General features: G+C 39.7%; 1 protein-coding gene across 4 annotated transcripts in view; it reads right to left on the bottom strand.

Annotated features, from left to right (window-relative positions):
• Positions 1-555: 555 nt before the first annotated feature.
• The window catches only part of NRG3 (neuregulin 3), a 1067761-nt gene continuing 1048772 nt past the window's right edge, over positions 556-19544 (bottom strand). For 2 of the 4 annotated variants that reach the window (XM_070433103.1, XM_070433104.1), the window contains exons 7-10: positions 16601-16725; positions 12304-12477; positions 6268-6339; positions 556-6028 (exon numbers count right to left, since the gene is read on the bottom strand). In XM_070433103.1, coding sequence (XP_070289204.1) covers positions 5521-6028; positions 6268-6339; positions 12304-12477; positions 16601-16725 — 879 coding nt within the window. In that variant the 3' untranslated portion in view covers positions 556-5520. The remainder of the gene's footprint in view (positions 6029-6267; positions 6340-12303; positions 12478-16600; positions 16726-19544) is intronic. The other 2 variants (XM_070433106.1, XM_070433107.1) reach the window with 1 other exon arrangement.

Genomic DNA, 19544 nt, shown 5'->3' with positions numbered 1-19544 from the left:
AACCAACATTAAATAAGAAAGTAAACCTTACATTTTTTGGCCTATTGTGTCCCCCAAAGACAGGATTATTTGCAACTATAATATGAAAGTGTCTTCAGAGAATTTATTCACTATTGATTGGAGAGTTTATGTGAATGAGTTTTAGATGCAAATAATTGAGAATATCAATAAATATCCTGTGTATCCAATGAGAGTGTCCTCTATCTCTATGAGAGGAAACATCTTCAAGGTCTCATGCCCTCTCTTGCAGAAACCCTTGCTCTGGCTTTGGTAAAGGTTCACAGAATGCAGTTTCTCTTAAAAACAATCTGCAGCAAATTTTGACCCAAAAATCTGGGGAAAGTTCTGATGCTTAAGCTTTTAAATTAGATATTTTCTTGGTCAACCCTTCATTTTTAGTATCTGTCCTAGATAGATTTACTTTAAAAACAATCACAAAAGCAATCTTATCTATTTCTGCAAGGAAATGAAATGGAACATTATATTTAAGTCTTATTCATAGATCCATATACACATTCCAATTATTTTTTTAGTCTTACAGAAATTGTCTTATAACCATTAACTTTCTAAAGGGTTGTGTCGGAATGATAGGATGGCAAATGACCAGGTAACATCTGAATTATAATGATGGGATAACAAGTTATTCAATTTGGAAAGAAGTTGAACTAGATCATTCTCCTTGTTTGGCAAATGGTATCATGGAGCTACTACTATGGGCAGATAAGTTAGAAGCTTTCACAAAACGACTTTCAATATAATGATTTTGTAATTCATTTCCAACAAAAGAGATTGCTTACTATCACACAATTCTTTCATAGGCAAGATTACACATGCAATCAATACAGGAATTTATGACAAAAAGTTATCAAAGTAGTAGAAGCCCAGTACGTCTAGGTCTGCTCACCTCTGCTATTGTCATCACTGGGTATACAACACTACCCATAGCCTCCACCACCACCCCACCTTCACCTCACTAGAGTGCAAAGCATGCTGGAAGTCAAAGGCACCTATTTAGGGACTCTTGGGAGATGTTGATTTAATTTGGAAAAAATATCTTTGAGATCCTTATACATTATAGGTTTAGCAATCATATACACTCACCGTTCAATCTTCATTTCTAAGAGATAATCTAGCAGAAATTTTATTTCATGTTCTTTTGATTTTTCCAACCTGAGGACATTTCTGCTTACCCAAGAAAGAGAAAGAACTGAAAAATACCTTATTATCTAAATGTTGGCAGAGCTCTACATGATTTGATTTCATTGTCATTCCTGAAGGCCATCACTTTAATATTTTTCAATTTAAACAAAAATAAAGCTATGAAAATAAGGAAACACATAAATTTAATATACATATATATTTTATATATTTATATATGTATGTTTGTGCATGTGTATGGTCACAGTAGGAAATAGATTATTATGAGAGAACAATGTAGACCTTAAGGAATGAATTTCTTGCTTTACCCTCACTATTTCTTAAAAGGGAAAGAATAAAAGAGAAAGAGATAAAGCTTATTTAAAGGCCTCATTTTCCATGAAATGTTGGGATACATTTAAAATTGAGAACACCCTAGAAACATTGTACTGGTTTTTGCTGGATGAAGACTGAATTTCTGAAGACTAAAGTACAAACACAGTATAGGCATGCTGTCATTGAACACACTGCACTGAATCTATACAATTGAATAATAAAAAAGTATTTCTTATATATAAAATGTTTTCCAGGTACCAAAACATCAAATAAAAATCCCACCCCTCCTGCTGTGTCCCTAGGTATGTATACTACATACTGTCTTGGGGAATGTTGCACAGAGCTTGTCTCAGAGACAATGTTTTCTGGTTTATGTGGCCAGAAGCAAGGAACCAGCATCTCCCCTTGCTTAGGGAGGCGTGGCTTCCTGTAGCACCATGCTGCCGGTAGGTGTGACACCCAGCGTGTTCTGGTGGACACCTGCTCATTGACAGCCTTAGCCATGGTCACCGGGAGCCTCACTCGAATTGTAGATTTACTGTCATTCACTCTGGAAGCCAGTGTGCATTCTCTTGAAGTCTGCTTGTCCCTTTTGTTCTCTTTTTGGCAGGTCTGAGATGTTACTATGATCAAAACAGACTAATTTGACAAGTGCTGGAAACAGCACTATTTCTCCTACAGAAGGTCTTGCTGCTGCTACTTAGAAATGATGTATAGTATTAGAAATGTGAGTCACTTATAAATATTTAGTCCTTAACCCATAGCAAAGTAGAGAGATACTGGACTAGAACAGTGGTTCTCAACCTTCCGAATGCCGCGACCCTTTAATACAGTTCCTCATGTTGTGGTGACCCCCAACCATAAAATTACTTTTGTTGCTACTTCATAACTGTAATTTTGCTACTGTTATGAATCGCAATGTAAATATCTGACATGCAGGATGTATTTAGGCGACCCCTGTGAAAGGGTCGTTCGACTCCCAAAGGGGTCGCGACCCACAGGTTGAGAACCGCTGGACTAGAGTATCAAACAGAGCACTTCATAATTTGTGTGCATAGGAAAACCAGGAAGAAAATTTGGATGCCCATTTTCCAACATTGTTTCTACAATTTCTCATTAGCATGAAATTGGACACATGTTTTGAACAAATGCATTCCATAGCAGTCACTGGCAAATTAGACTAACATAGGCTTTATGAACAACATTCATAGCAGAAGATGATTCAGAGTAAAAATAAGGACTGACTTTCATTTTCCAGTTAATAACAAATATTCATCTTAGTTAATTACAAACCTGCTTACATAATAAAGACGAGGAAAGTGAAGCATAATCAAAGGTATCTTGTAGAAAGACGTGTTTCTTTGTGGGCACCTGAGCTCGAAGGACAAGGTACTGATGGCTCCAGGTGTTTGCCATGTTAGGTCAGCTTTGCAAGTCTTGATGCTCTCAGCACTTGTCTGCTGGTGCCCAAAATAAGCATTTTGAGCTTGAACCTTTTTCAAAGGAGAGTTTCATATTCCAAAAGGAAAGAAATGACCACTGAACATAACATTAATAGTTATTCTTTATGGAAGAGTTTGTCTTGACTATCAATTAGGAAGTAACTATATCTCTAACTTCACATGAGACTGCCAGTGGGTATGCCTGATGGTCATGTTCTTCTGAATGCACCAGGGTGTTTACAATCACACAATACATGGTTCTTCTTTGAAAAATAATGGGTTGGACCAGGACTTATGTTTGACTGATAATCTTTTCAGAGTAAATAATATATTAACAACCACAGTGAGTCACAGAGTATATAACCTCCTAAATAGATCAATTATGTCTGACTCCTTCAGATAAGCAACAAGGAACGTTTCAGTGAAAAAACCCAAGAATGAGGTTGACAGCAACATACTTGTGAGGCCTTCTAGTTAATGTTTATAGTTATAACAAATTGCAACACAATAACATATTTGATATGTACTTTAAGAGGGTTTTATATACCTGCTAAGACTATTTTTCCAATTTTTTCCCAAAGATATCATAATTTTAAAATGAGAACATAGATGATCTAGAAATAAAATTTCATAATCATCTTTTAAGAGGCTAACATTACCTATAAATTAAAAAACAACAAAACTATAATGGGCCAACTGATGAGTACCACGAACCTTGTGTTGCATATAAAATGCATCTCTACTAAAATGTTTTCAACATTTGAGACCTTGAATTTTCACAAAACAGTGCTGAAAAACATACTGTTCTTTCTTTCCCCTGTGTGGCATTGTGTCTATTATTAAAGAATGTTCTCAAAGAGCAATTTGCAATGTATTTTCAACAGAAACAACTTAACTTCAAATAAGAGTTGTATATGTTCAATGTCTGACTCTGAAATAGTTACATTTCTTTTCAATGGAACAGGAAAATCTTAAATAAGGTTTCCCCAACTGCAGTAAAAGAAATCTTTTATATACTTTCAAATACTGTGCCTTTTTATTTAAAACAGTGTAAACATAACAACACCACCAATAATTGGAAAAAGACTGGTTATGTGAACACTAATTTTCTTGAATGCCCCCATCAAAATAAGGGTAAATAAAACAGACAAATCTCCAGGAGGAGTCCCCGCTCACCTCAGCAGTGGTAAAAATATTGCTTTATTCCAAAGGAACATACAATACAATTTACTCTTCTTTTGAGGGCTTCCTGTGAACTGAATACTTGCCTTTGTGATTTCAACCATTTATTCTTTCCATATTAACCACAGAAGCCAATATCTTGGTCCACAAGTTGTAGACTAACTACAAAATAAATACTAATGAGGCTCATGAAAAAGCAAAGGATAACTGTCAATTTGGTCATCGGCTTGTGTGAATAATTTAAGTACGCATGATTCAAAATAAACACACACATTCAACTCTCCTATGATACAGATATCATCAATGAACCTACAGTTGTTCCTCTCAGAAGTATTCACATCAGAAAATGGTCTAGACATTGTCAACAGTTTTATAGGACCCCACCATGCAAGTGACTTTGATGTAAGAACTTACTAACTGAACTTTATACTTAATGGAAAAATTTAAAGTGAACAGATCTAAGAGGGAAATTTTTTTAAATATTAGATTCCCTGATGTTTCAGAACAAATTTTAGCAAGCTTAATACACACACACACACATGCACACACATACTCACAATGAACACATGTGCATACAGCATACCAGTGCTCAGGGAGCAAACACACACACACACACACACACACACACACACACACTTTCTCTCCTCTCTCTCTCACAAACACACACACACACAGGCGCACACACACACTGAGAAATGCTCCTTTGGCGTCCTAAACGATCTCAAAGAAAAACATTTCTATCAGCATGACTTTAGTGACATGACACTGATTTTTTTGTCCTTTTTTATATATTGATTTCATATCTTGCTCTGAGATACTGCACCTTCAAAATTCAGAGGAAGGTGGCACAAAAGAGCAGCTGAGTTTGCCCCATGGCTCCCTCTATCTCTGTCCTCCTTCTCCTTCCCAGGCCTGTGCCATTCTCAAAATGAAATAGAAAACACTACATTGGTTGACATGACATAACCTGTGATGAGGCTGTCGAGTGAAGAGAAATTTGGGGGTTGGGACTGCCAAGCCAAATGGCAAGGGCTGTCTGCGCACTGGCACATCCGCCCTCGGGTGCAGCTTGTCTCTGAAACCAGGTACCTGCCAGTGCTTTTGGACGAGGACACTGTGCTGTGGGGCTGAGGGTCTGAATCGCCCACATCTACCAAGAGCCAAAGAGGATAATGTTGGGACTAACTGAAATTGTATTCAGATTTCCACCCAAAAGCTTTAGTTGTAAGCTTTATCCCTCCTGAAACGTTTCTTTCCCTTTAAAAAAATATTTTGTTAAAAAACACTATGATATGAGGGCGATAGACTATTTGGTTTCTTCTAAGTAGATGCTCTTAAATTAATGCATATAAATAATTTGTATTTAATTTCCTCTCTTTCCTGTTGAGCAAAGCATAGAATGCACAGATTCCTACGTCTCAAGTCACTTGGTCAACGCAGAGTCTCTTTGTATTTCATTTCTTAAGATAAATTGTGCCTCACGTTCCGATTTGGCCATGGGACTCAGGGGGAGAAAGGCGGTGTTTTCACTCGCACTGTCCTCGGCTTCTACACTGGCTAGTTCGTAGTCTTCTGACCTCCTGGCATCAGTCAGAATTCGGATCTGCTCCTGGACAGTTTCTAGCAGTATTTTCACTTCTTGTTGTTCTGCTAAAAGACAATCGCTGACTGGAATACTCACATTGACAATATCAGCAGAGTAGGAGTTTTTGCACCATTTGATGCTTTTGACGTCAGAAATCCCTGGCATTTGCATGCAGGTTTCCTCTAGCCCCACTGAAGGGATGATGGGCACCGAACTGGCCCTTGGGGATGAATATCCCATCAGGTCCTTTTGATCCAAGCTATTAAAATAAGAGTTTGTCTCTCTTGAAGGCAGTTGCATATGGACTGATGCATCCTGTTGGGTTTTTAAACCGGCGGATGAATACCTGAAAAGAAAGAAAGTGTTAGACAGTCTGCCTTCTGCGGGCGCTTCTTCAGAGCACTCGCCAGCCAGCAAAGCACTTGCCACATGCACCACCTCACTGACTTCTCACAGCAACCCCATCAGACGCAGAATATGTTCCCAGATAAACAGAGAAACTGAAGCTCAGAGAGGTGCAGTGACTTGCCCAAGGTCACACAGAAAATAAGTGACAGACTGAGACTCAAACCCAGATCTTCTTACTTTAAGTCCAGGGATCTTTCAACACACCACAGCTGTATAGGCAGGTGGGATATAGTCTTCCTGACCTCTATCCTAGAATACAAAGTAAATGGGGATTGAGCAGGTAAGTGTGGCCTTTCCATAGTGACAAACAGGAAACCCATAACGGCATTACTCCACTCCATCAACTCGACCACCCTCTCAGCCCTGGTTTGGTACTCATGTGGCCAACCTACTTGGAGAAACCGGGAAGCCCCACGTTAAGCATTAAGGTACTAGAGTTCAGAGTCTTTCTGCTTCACAACTCTAGGGGAACGAACGCCATTTCTATCGGCACTCTGCTCTGTAGGCATTGCCTCACTACAAGCTGCTGAGCCTAAAGGGGCATGGGAGACACATGATTCTTCTCTCTGTCCAAAGACAAGCGTGAAGTGAGCTCTGTAAGGCCTCTGCCAATCTAGCAACTTTCCATACATGGTTTCTGCAGCCAAGTAAGGTAGCTCATTGGTGCATGTCAATGGCTTGTCAAGAATGCCAACATGCTATTCAAGTCACTTGAAGATTCCAGAATCTGACTAGGCCTTTTCTTGCCTGTTCAGAGCTAGTGAATTTCCCAGCGTCTCTGAGCTTCCCAGTGCCACAATGTGGGACAGCTAGTCATAGATTCAAATAAATGTGGTTTGGGGACTTGAACAGTAGTTTTTACTCTATTTCTATTATTTATCTCTAATTTAAACATTAAATTAAACATTAAAATTTAAGTGTAATCTAAACATATCTACTTCCATTTGATACCTAGCTTTCCCCTAGTCTTACATTGTAATATACATAAAAGTCATGTTTATACAAGGAAAGAATAATTGCGATGAAGTGTGTAGCATACTGAATAGAAATCGTTATTTAAGGGCATGATGGGAGTAATTTAGAGGTCTTTCTTTCTATCAGATGGTGAGAAAAGATGGGGAGCAAATTTAGGTGTCTTTATAGTCCCATCCTCTCTTACTGTGCCTACCTAGTACAGAGTGGGTAACCAATAAATCTTGATGGAACAGGCATGTGAGAACATAGCATACCTTAGAGATAAGCACTTTATACCCAAATCAGCATCCATTTCAAACATAATAACAAGAGCTAACATTTACATAGTGATTTTATTTTTTAAATATATTTTTAGTTAATTTCAGAGAGGAAGGGAGAGGGAGGTAAAAATATTAATGATGAGAAAAAATCATTGGTCAGCTGCTTCCTGCACACCCCTACTGGGGATGGAGCCCACAACCCAGGCATGTGCCCTGACCAGGAATAGAACCGTGACATCCTGGTTCATGGATGACACTCAACCACTGAGCCATGCTGGTCAGGTTGCATAGTGTTTTTAAAAAAGTACTTTCACCTTTAATTGCTTCACTATTTTTAAAACTGTGGTTTACTTATTATTATTATTACCATGTTATTAAAGAAGAAACTGGATTAAGGGGTACTCAAATGACTTGCCACAAGTTACCTTTCATAAGCAGAAGAGGAAGAAGTTAAACCCAAGTTGTCTTATTTTAATTGTTACTATGAAAGCCAGAAATGAGTGGGCATCCAAGGTGCACTAGAACACTTTTCAAAGGATGCATAATCTCTACCTGTGTAAACTGTGTAAACTGTATAGCCACCCCGCAAAAGGAAATTTTCCAGGGATTTTGGTCCATTTGCTTTGGTGTTTTGGAACTGAAAATCTAAGCCTAAGGGTTCTAATCAATTTCAACAAGAAGAAATGGAACAAATTAGGGGGTTTTGTATTTGTCCTGAATATCATCCAGTTAACACCATTAATATCTATGAAGATACAGAATCTCTACTATCAGATTCACTAATCTCACAGAGACAAAAACTGTAATTAGGATAAAATTGTATTTCTCACAAATATCATGAGAGTATATCAGTGGGTAGAATTTAATAGGTTTGAAATGTGATGATCATAGATGCAAATTCTTATACCAGGATCTAAACATTATTTGCAAAAATCTATATATATAAAAGCCTAAGTGACTGGCTAACCAGCCAACCAGCCAGTCTATGATGTGCAATGACCACCGGGAGCAGATGCTCAATGCATAGGCATGGAAACGTGGAACAGACTGATGAATCTCAGAGGGAAGGGAGAGGGGGGGGCAGGAAGAGATTAACCAAAAATCTTATATGCATACTAGAGGCCTGGTGCACGGATTCATGCACTGGTGGAAGGTCCCTTGGCTTGGCCTGCAGGGATAAGGTTGAAACCAGCTCTTGAACATCCCGTGAGGGGTCACGAATTGTGAGAGGGCACAGGCCAGGCTGAGAAACCCCACCAGTGCATGAATCTGTGCACTGGGGCTCTAGTATTAGATAAATGTGTAACTGTCTGAGAGGATTTGGACGATCATAGCTTTAATAAGTTAATAATGTGGCCTGATGAAGAAGTGATCAAAGGCAATTCAAGCCAAACTTGAAGCTGTCTTCTAACAAGCCTGACTGCTGAATTAAGGGTGTATATGAGAAAGGAATTTCAGCTGACCTGTAGGTCACCTTGCAAGTCAGTTAACATGGGACACACAGCTGCCAATAACTGCAATCTAAAATGTTACCATAACATGAAGATGTGCTTTAAGCAACTAGAACTCTCCCAAATGTGCTTTTGTTTTGGATCAGACATGACTTCAAGCCACAACACCATTTTTAGATGAATTGCAGCCTCCTTTTAATTTTCTCCTCAATTAAAACAATCAGGCGGTGACACTGCTCTGGGGGATTGCTCTGAGAACTAACTGAAGTAATGCATCTGCACTATTCCCCAGAGGATGCTGGTAACCCTCACTTCCCTCCTAGAGTCTGTGAGTCCAGCACTGGTATTGAGGAGAAGCAGATCACTCTTTTCCATGAGTTTAAGTGAGAGCACAACTTCTAGATGTGATCTGGGTTGGAAGACAGGCAGCAGTCTGAATCCCTGACAATCAATCACTCGTTCACAATTTTGATCTATGAGCTTGTCATTCATTGACTATAAAATGCCAATTTGGACTGTTGTTCCTCTGATCTCTCAACAAAGAAATCACTAGTGCATTTCCTCAGTAACTATGGTGAAAAGGTGAAATATTGCCAGGCCGATGAGGTTCAGTGGTTGAGTGTTGACCCATGAATTGGGAGGTTATATATGGCAAACAGTCAGTATACTTCGTATCCCTTCTACTTGTAAGGTGGCAGTCTAGCTTTTGTGACTCCATTTCTTTTTGTCTAGCATATGAATACATTAGTTTGGTTTGCCTGACATAACACAGCTCAGAGCTCTGGGACCATGGCTGTCTCTGACCCCACTAATCAGAAAAACGGTTCCTGAATAGTTACCAGTTCACACCTTCCTCCGGCTTCACTGAGATAACTACTGGTTCAAACTGGGCCGAAGTCAGTGCTGCGGAGAGAAGTCCCACCACCGGGGCCTACCTAGCAGACAGCGCCCACATGCATGATAAACAAGCAGCAGATGGCTGATGGCTCTTGCAAATTCAATCACTGCCCCTCCAGGCTAGGGCCAGATTTGAAGAGGGCCTTTAACTGTGAAATTCTATTACCGATCCTATTTCCAGTCCAGAGAGATGGAAGGTCCCCCAGGAGTGGAAAATAGCTGTTTTCAAGAACTGAGAATGAGATTGCTCCCTGAGATTCATTGTGCTGAGCACACCGTGACTTATACTTAGAGTCACCATTTATCAACACTGGGTGCATATCACACACAGGAAAATACACGTGGCCAGCCAGCTGGAGAGAATATTCCAACCCCAATGATGATTGAACCAAAACAAAACCATCACCAGGCAGACAGAAAGTGGAGGTCTCCCAGGAGGTAAAAGACAAAGCAGGGCACCTCTGAACATGCGATGGGCACCTCTGAGCCTCTGAAAATTCATGTATGTGTGGTTGAAGCCTGTGCCCAGAGCAGCTCAGTGCATCCTTACACCTGGACATATGGAACGACAGCCAAAACATGCCCGTCAGAAAGAAACACGGCATGGGCTGGGCCCCCTCTGCAGTCACAAAGTATACTATTCCTAGGCACTGGGCAATATCAGTGATTTAAGAAGGAAAATAATTTTGAAATCTGATTAGTTGTCATTGTAGGCTAAATACAAGCCCCCCTTCCAAATATAAGGCAAAGAGAAGGCCAGCTACTTCTTGACTTGCATTATATCAGACATTTTGGATAACTTGGCTGTTATGTTGAATTTGCAGATCTGTACCAACTACATTTTGCACTACATTCAGAATTGCTTCAAAATTACAAAATCCAGCCACAGACTATTTAATTCTTGTCTTCTGGTCTTCCTAAAGCAATCTGTTGCTGAGCTTTGTCAGACAGAGTAGAAATGCACATATATCTTGTCCAGAAGAAAAGACAAGGGTAAGGCTCTGTGATGGACTTCCTATTTGCTTAGGCCTCCAGCTTGATACAGTGTGGGAACATCACCCAGGGCAAAGCAGCATAGAAACCTGGCCTGGCTCATCCAGAGAGATAAAAGCTAGATGTGATAAGAACCTGGCTTGTGTGAGGGAACAGATTCCTGAAGTTTCTGGAGTAAACCCTGATTGCATTATTCTTGAAATCAATGATAATTTTATAACAGCTCCTGAGACAATACAAACCAGTACTACATCTCTACTTGCCATGTGACAAGGTACAAGCTCTTTCCACACATAATTTTTAAAAAAATCTACCCAACAACCTTGAGGAAGGCTGTATTATTTTTATTCAATTTATAGATGAAAAAAACTTGAGCTTAGATGATAAAACTACCTCAAATTCATGCAAGAAGCTAAGGGCCAAATATTTGAACTTCAGTCATTTTAAGTAAGAGCTACCATGTTTAGTTGAACAGTCAATTAGGTGAATGGGACTAAAGTTCATCCTCCATTCCATTCACCACACCTTGAGCCATGTAAGCCACACAGAGGAAGGACACCCTTTGCACTGCAAGGTGGAATAGCAGTTGTCGTGCCTGAAGCCCATATTTCCATCCCTGCACCGTGAATAAACCTAGAGATCTGAGTTCAGAAAATTGTACTTCGAAATCATGCTGTCAGTATTAACTGAGACACATTCAAAAATGCTCAATGGAAGTAGATAACATGATAACATATCTATATCTATATCTATATCTATATCTATATCTATATCTATATCTATATTTATATCTATGAGGCCTGGTGCACAACATTCGTGCACTGGGGGGGGGGGGGGGGGCCCTTAGCCTGGCCTGTACCCTCTCACAGTCCAGAACCCTTTGGGGGATGTCTGCCTGCTGTGGGGAGCGGGCCTAAGCTGGCAGTCAGACATTCCTGAGGGGTCCTTAGCGCTGCTGCAGAGATGGGGAAGGCTCCCACCACCACCACTGTGCTCACCAGCTGTGAGCCCAGATTCTGGCTGAGCGGCACTCCCCCTGTGTGAGTGCACTGACCACCAGGGGGCAGCTCCTGCATTGAGCATCTGCCCCTTGGTCATCAGTTCGTGTCATAGAGCCCTGTCTTTCTAATGTGGGTCAATTTGCATATTAAGGTTTTATCATATAGGAGATATATATATATATATATATATATATATATATATATATATATATATAATAGGTTCTATAGGTTACTGTTTAGAGTATTGTCCACAGTCACTTATCAGAGAATTAAGTAGTTTTTTTCAAACCTAAGGATAAAGAAACACTTTAGTCCTCCTAAGAAATCTCTAGTTTTTAAATGGAAGACAAATTCTAAGCTGTTTTAGCGACTATTTAATAACATAGTGCCTAGATATGTGTACATTTATTTTCTTGCTAGTGTTATGTTTATTTTTTATTAAAAACTTTAATATCTATTTCCACTGTACCTAATCTTTTAAGTTAGTTTACCTTTGTAGAACAAAGATGAAAGGAAGTATAAATAGCTAATTGATGACAAAATCAATGAATAAAAAACACCAATGAACATAGCAACTCTACTTAAATCTATAGGAATAATGACACCCTCCCTACATTTCATTGTCTTCAGACCTACCCTTGGCAAGGTATTGTATCCTGGTCGGGGATCCTTGATTCCTCAAGTTGCTGATACGCCGGCCCCACAATCCCGCCCAGCCTACTCCGGGGTGAGGGGGGTGTCCTCCTGAAGGCGTTCCGGTGGAGCACACCACTCCTCTGTCCTGGACTGCAGCAGGAGGAGAGACTCCGGCTGCGGGAGAGAAAGCCAGCACATCGGTCATAGCCATAACCTTACAGGTGGCTGCTCAAACCCTTTAAACACTGCACTTGCACCCGAGAGCCGCAAAGTCCCCGTCCAGACTTCACCCATGACTGGAGTGTATCTGCCAGGAGGGATCAGAAGTTGCCAAATCCATTTACCCTTGCGAAGACTGAGGCCAAGAGAAGTTCTTGTGTTTCTGGCTTTCTAAGGTGGAGCACAATAGGCTAAAATTGCTGCTTTCCAGCCAAATTAAGAGGTGTGTTAAAGGAATTCTGAAGCTCCTGATTCCCACCCGCCCTCAGTATTCAAGCTACAGTGGCTGTCTCTCTAATAACAGTAAACGTGGCTTTCTTATTAAACACTGACAAGGACCAAACACAGGAAGCCCTGAAGGGATCTATGGGGAAATTTTCACTTGTGCTAGCAGTAGAATAAACAAACTTTATTATGATCGGCATCCTCTCCTTAACATATGTGCTAAATTTGCAGTTCATTATCTCAAAATTCCATCAGTCTTAAGAAACTAAATCATTTTCCTTTTTAGTTTGCTTTTACTAAACATCTCATTCTGACTCATACGTCCAAATGCCAAAATAACTGTGTTTTTAGGTGCCCCTAAAGGGCAACGGGTATAAATGAAATGTACTTTTGGTGAGGTCCCTATGCAGACCATGTTAAACAAAAGAATAAGATTCTTTCTAAAAATCAGTTGCTAATTTGACACACTACCTGTTGCATACCCATTCGCATCTTTACCCACTGAATTTCACATACTCCATGGGGAGCAGTGCAGAGAACTGGCTCCTGTGTACACATTCCCAAGATGACAGTTTATGTGATTAAATCACATAAAACTATGCAGAAAAAATTAAACACATTTTCAAAATTTCAATAAACCTATCAGGTTTTAAACAGACCAGTCCCCCAAAGGAGTTTACCCATATCACTTTATTATTTGAAGTTCTGTATGTTTTCCTGCATGAATATTGACGTTGTTTTTACTGAACAAAACAACTTCTCAAATATTATTTAAGGCCAGAGTTTGAGAACCAAGATGACTGATCAAACTTCATATTCTCAGCACAACATGGACCTCCTGAGTTAGTACAAACACCAGGTTATGCCTGGCAACATTATTACAACTTAATTCTTTCTCATAATATTTCTTGTATGTCAAGTCCCAAGATGCCTAATATCAAGGGGCCTCACTAAGTCAACAAGTCTATGAAGCTCTGTATCAGCTCATGCCTTTCCCTCCCTCCAGCTTCTCTCTGCACCATCCAGCAGCAGTTATGGAGTCTGAAGGGTGCTCAGGCTTGCGTGCTAGGGTTAGCTGGGTCTGGGTGTGCATCTCCGGTCTGTACATCATTAGCAGCATGGCACTGGGGGAAGTACTGGTACCAGTTAGAGACTTGGAGCAAAATAGATGGCACTCTAAACTGGGTCATTTGGGGGAAAGTTTGCCATTTACAAAGGTGTGTTCAGTATTTGAGAAAAAAAGGACAACAGAGGATACTGCTGTATGTCAAGGCGAGTGACAACAGGAAGCTGTTACTATCCCTATGACCTAAGGGACAAGGAGAGGGAGCTGTTAGCAGAATGGAGAGACAAGGAGATTATAAGGAGAGGCTCACTTTGGCCCCAGGAAAAGGGCCATAGCTGAGGCAGCCAAGCAGGGAGGGAGGGGTGGAAGTACTGGAACCTCGCTCCCCCTGGCCCTCCCATCACATGCAGGTGCCTCCCATTGAGCTGACAGAAGCTAGAGGACAAGGGAGCCTGCTGCCCTTCTAGTGCACAGAGCAATGCTGGCAGAGAGAGGTGAAGACTAGACAGGTGTGGAGAAAGGTGTTGGCATCATCACGCTTAAGTCTTTCCATGAGATTGCTACAGGGGTTAAAAGCCATAAAGTATGTGAAGTGTTTGCCACGTAACAGGTTCTCAGCACAATGAGCTCCCCTGGCTCCTCTCACACAAATGACAACTTGAGGCTCCCACTAACCATTGAAAACTCAGACTTCTTTCACTATTTAAAAAATACTTACATGTGTGCTATCTATAAGTGACTTACATTGCCAAACACAATGCAATAAGTATGACATGACATGCTAGACTTCTTTTTTAAAAAGAAAGAGATTTTTGACTAAAAAGAAATAATGCTTCGAATTAATATCTTTGTTTCATAAATGAGCTACCCAAATATGTCATATTTGCAGTGCATGGCAATAAATTAATTATTCATAGCTAGCCAAACTGCTGGGCAGCAAAGTCTACTGTATGAATTAGTGGTCCATCTTAAAAAGCAGTTCCATGACTACTGATCAGCCAGCTAGTCTAGCCTGCTAACGCAGTAGCATTCGGGAAGTCATGGAGCAGTTGGCAGGCTACATAAATCAGTGACCGGCTGCCAGTCATGAAAACATTTAAGTCTCCTGCATGTTTTACAAAACAAAGCTCTGAGATATTAAACTGTAACTTCAAAGTTTTAGAGGCACTTTATGGATCAGTCCTTGCCTATCTACCATGACACAGTGCATGCCAACAACACTGCAATGTCACTGAACCAAACAGAAAGGAAGGTCTCCAACAGGCACCCTTATTTCCTAGAAACCACAGCGGGAGCCACGTTTAGGAGGGAGGATGTCAACAGAGAAGAGGAAGAGTAGGGTATTTGCAGCGCAAATACAGTAGAAGCTGTAATTCTTTTTTATCTCAACTTTAAAACATCAATGGCATAACATAGTGCTGGAATAATATTATACTTAATTAGTTTACTTAACTGGGTGCAATGCCACTTTAACATGTATTATAATCAGCAGGGGAAAATGCTGTTTTGGAGAAAATATTCATCTTCTAAGAGGCTGGTAATTTTGGACTTATTTCCCTAATTAAAGAACTTCTATTAGCTCCAGGGAACTGAAATGGTTTTCTTTTTAGAGGGAAATATCTACAAATTCCTTAATTGATATAAATCAAAATATGTAGTTAATAACTAAAACAATTATCCAATAGCTAAACATATTTAAATCCTGAGCTAAAAATATTTAAATCACCTTTTGAAAAACAGCAAACCTTTAGTATCTCAGCCTCTACTTGTACAGAGTGACAGAAAACCTCATAGCAACGTGTCAGCATCAATGAAATCCTTTTTGGACCCATTGAGAAGCAAGGAAGAAGACCATTTGCTTGTACATGTGTGCTTCTGTCCGGGTGGTTTGCAAAGCACTGCCTGGATGTGTAAAAACCAGTATTTACATTTCATTGATGGGAACAACTGTGATTTTTCATATTTTCTTTTTACAAATTTTTATCTCTTCATAATGTGTTTTTTTTTTATTTTAAATACTATACTTCTTACTAAGAAAAGAAAGCTCAAATCTTGGGACAACTTCTACAAGGATCGAGGATATGCATTTAAATGACATAAACATAATGTCTGCTTCAGCACTAGTTCCACACTTTGGCACTTGTTTGAGAGCAAAAATTTTCAGTTTTTAGAGTTCCAGATTCCTCATGTATAAAACACAGTATGTGACTAGAAGATGACTAAGAAGTGTTCATCAGAATTCTATAAAATTTGTAAGATAACATTATTTTTGGCTTTCTCCCCCAAAGAGCCAATTGCTATGGTCAGCTTGTAAAGGAAGGCTACCCCATTGATTATAGATCTTACAGATCCAAGCAGATTTGCCAGGATTCTCCCCCCATGAAAGTTTCTTTGTTTGAGAGCCATGGTGAAAGACCGGGAGCATGTCCCATCAGTTTCCCAGAGAAGAATTAGTCATTAAATCTGCAGAGAGTGATAAGGCAGGCTAAACAAAATCATGTTTTTCATAGTTATTTTCAGAATGCAATTATTTCATTCACTGGTCTGTATCTGTAGCTTTGATGGGTGTTGTTAACAGCTCCTTTCGGCTTTGTAGAGGGGCACTGCAGCCTGCTGGTGTCTTTGGTTTACCTGCTGTGAGCTGCTTGAGCATCCACTCCATGGAGAACCACATGAGAAGCAAGAACTATCGTCTCTCCTAAGCAGTGTTGCCATTTCTGGGCATGTGTTGTCCAGAGTCACACATGGTGCGAATGTGCCCATTCCACCATGATCATCTACCTGTACCTGTGGTGTTTGACAGATTGGCTTCCTCTGTCAGGAGGGACCTCTGGGAATGACTGGGGACCAGCAAAGCTTGACTCCATCATTTTCTCCAGTGCCGTCACAGGACGCCTCTCCGCCTTTGAGTACTGTGGGGAATCACAGGCACAAGGTTGAGCAGGAGGATGAGCGGAGGGCCTGCAACACTACAGATGGCTATTGACAAGGTATGGAACTTCCAGTAACATCCCTCTGGCCACCTGGTCAGGAGCATGGTAGAGGCATCATTCGCAGCCCATGTATGCTCTCCCACCCCTGCCCCACACCCTCTGTGACTAGGTGAGGTCCATTCAAGAGGGTTCTTCGTTTTAGAATCCTGAGTCTGTATTTTCATTTAAATCCACATCCATGACACAGCCAAAATAAACACCAGCATGTTTTATTGAATGCAAATTTTACTAAAATATTAATTAGTAGCTGACTACTAATATTAGGATTCAATAAGTGCTGATTGAGTGAAACTCAGAACACTCTCAAAATTATGGAGGACATTGATTCAGTGTCTCTGTCCACCACTCCACACTGTTTTCCTCTTTCAGTTTGTCACCAGATAGTATTTACTGTGCCTAAAAAGAGAAATTTGTGAGCATTTCACTCTTTATAGTTATTAACTCTTGTTTTACCTTTGACTGTGATACCTCATAAGCACAAGAGTCTAAAGAAAACCTACCAAGATGATATGTTAAGAACAATTTTGCCTCAAGGTAAGTATAATATGGCATCTCACCCAGGCAGATGCCCAGTCATCTTTCTCTGGATCTTGGCCCTTGAATAGGCAGTAGGGATGGCAGGTTTCTCTTCTAGAAACTTCAGATAAAAACTCTCCTGAGAAATGACATTTGTAGAATGCTAACCAAACTACAGAGATTTTGGAATTTAGATATTCATGTACAATGTATGACCAATAATTTCACAGAAAAATATGGGTATATAGCATGCAAATGAGAAGGTATACAACTATACACATTGTGAATAAATGAAAATCAGAATAAAAAATAAATTTTAAGAATATATAGTAAATACAAAGATTTGAGAAAAGTAGAGATGGCGCTAATCTGTTGGGATAAATATTGACAATACTAGAGGCCTGATGCATGAAAATTGTGCAAGAGTAGGTCTTCTTTCCCCTAGCTGCCGGCACCAGCTTTCCTCCAACACCCAGGACCGGGCTTCGTTTTGGCCGCCAGCAGGCACCCGGGACCCGGGCTTTGCCCCAGCCACCAGCAGGCACCTGGGACCCGGGCTTCCCTCCGGCCCAGGCTTCATCCGGAAGGACATCGGTCTAATTAGCATATTACCCTTTTATTATTATAGATGTTCCAAAATATACATACTCTTTGATCAAGAATATTACATACTCTTTGATAAAGAATATTAATACTCTTTGATCAAGAATATTATTTCTAGGAATTGTCATCATTAATATAATTATAAACATTTAATATGATATAATCACCAGAGTATGTCAGCAACACAATTTTAAATAAAAAAAAAACAGAAAACAAACACACAAGAAACAACTGGAAACAATAAAAATATCCACAAATAAATACTACCTTGCCATTCAAAAGAATAACATCAAGGCACAAAAAATATGCCTATATGAATTATTTGGTTTTATAAGGAAAATGCAGAAAACATTGTAAGTAAATATATATAAATTTAGCTTCGTGTATACATGTATATGTAGAATATATATGTACATATACATATATTTTGTGTCTGTTTCCTATGCAACTACGCAGAGTTCAGATTTTTAAAAAAGTAAAATAAATTATTAAATATACTATTAGCTAGTTGTTATCCTTGAGGAAACGTGTATCAGTGGGTATGTGTTAGGAAGAGTAGGGAAAAACGTTTTCTATTAAAGTACTTCCAAGAGTGGCAGTAATGACCATGGCTTTCATCCGAATCTGCATCCTACAAAATGGGGTTACAGAAGCGGGTCAGACTTCTCCAAAAATGGAATAAATTAACAGGGAACAAAAAGAAGATACTGAGATAATTAGGAAGAGGCGATGGTCTCCAACAATCCAAAAGTACAAGCATCCAAAAACCAATGGGAATGCCTGTATGTGTGCTTCCAATTGAAATTTTTTATTGCAAACCATCCATGGAGAAAGTGAACTGAATGGACATGTTACTGAAATGCAACTGACACCCTGAATTCCCATCTGATGTCCAGGTTCTATAGAAGACCTACTAGGTTTTTGTTTTTGTTCTTGTTTTCTTTCACATCTAACAACTAGGTTTAGAAGACAAACTAGGGTGCCTGGCAGGGAGGAGGCGAGCCCCTGCTCTGCTCCTACAGAGGGCGCTCAAGAGCAACATCAGCCAAGTGTTTCTGGAGCGCCCAGGTTTTCTAGAGGAAATCACCGAATCGTTAATGTCAGCAGCCCATTTATTTTTTAAAAAGAATAATATGTCAAAATGCCTCATTTAGCTTTTGGCCCATTAGTTCAGAGCTTCTATCTGAATGAGACTATTGATCCTGAGAGCTTGAGGGCCTTTTACAAAACCCTGGATAAATGTTTTGAATAGAATCAACCTATCACTCATTCTGATTATTCATAGGGTTTACACTAGATATTCTGTTCCAAATATTTCTTTCAAAAGCTGAGACTGTTGTTATATTATACAGTTGCTTTCAATTGGACTCTTTTGATCCATTAATACAAGTTTGTTTTCATAATTTGTTATTTTGAATCTTCTTCCTTTTTCTCACAGCCTTTATAGGAATCATTTACATTTTAGTGGCTGCATTTAACCTGAGATTCATTAATTGCTTGTCTTCTTATCCAGAGTTAGCTGAAATGTGGGAACACTAAAAAGAACCCTCATGATTTGGCAAACCTTCAAACTGATATTCCATACATGTGGGTTCAAATGAATTTAAAGGTAGCTTCCA

Source organism: Myotis yumanensis, unplaced genomic scaffold, assembly GCF_028538775.1.
Source record: "Myotis yumanensis isolate MYYU_CA2020_CCGP unplaced genomic scaffold, mMyoYum1.0.hap1 SCAF_13, whole genome shotgun sequence".
Taxonomy (NCBI): domain Eukaryota; kingdom Metazoa; phylum Chordata; class Mammalia; order Chiroptera; family Vespertilionidae; genus Myotis; species Myotis yumanensis.
Note: the sequence above shows the minus strand (reverse complement) of the source record. Positions and strands in the feature narration are given on the sequence as shown.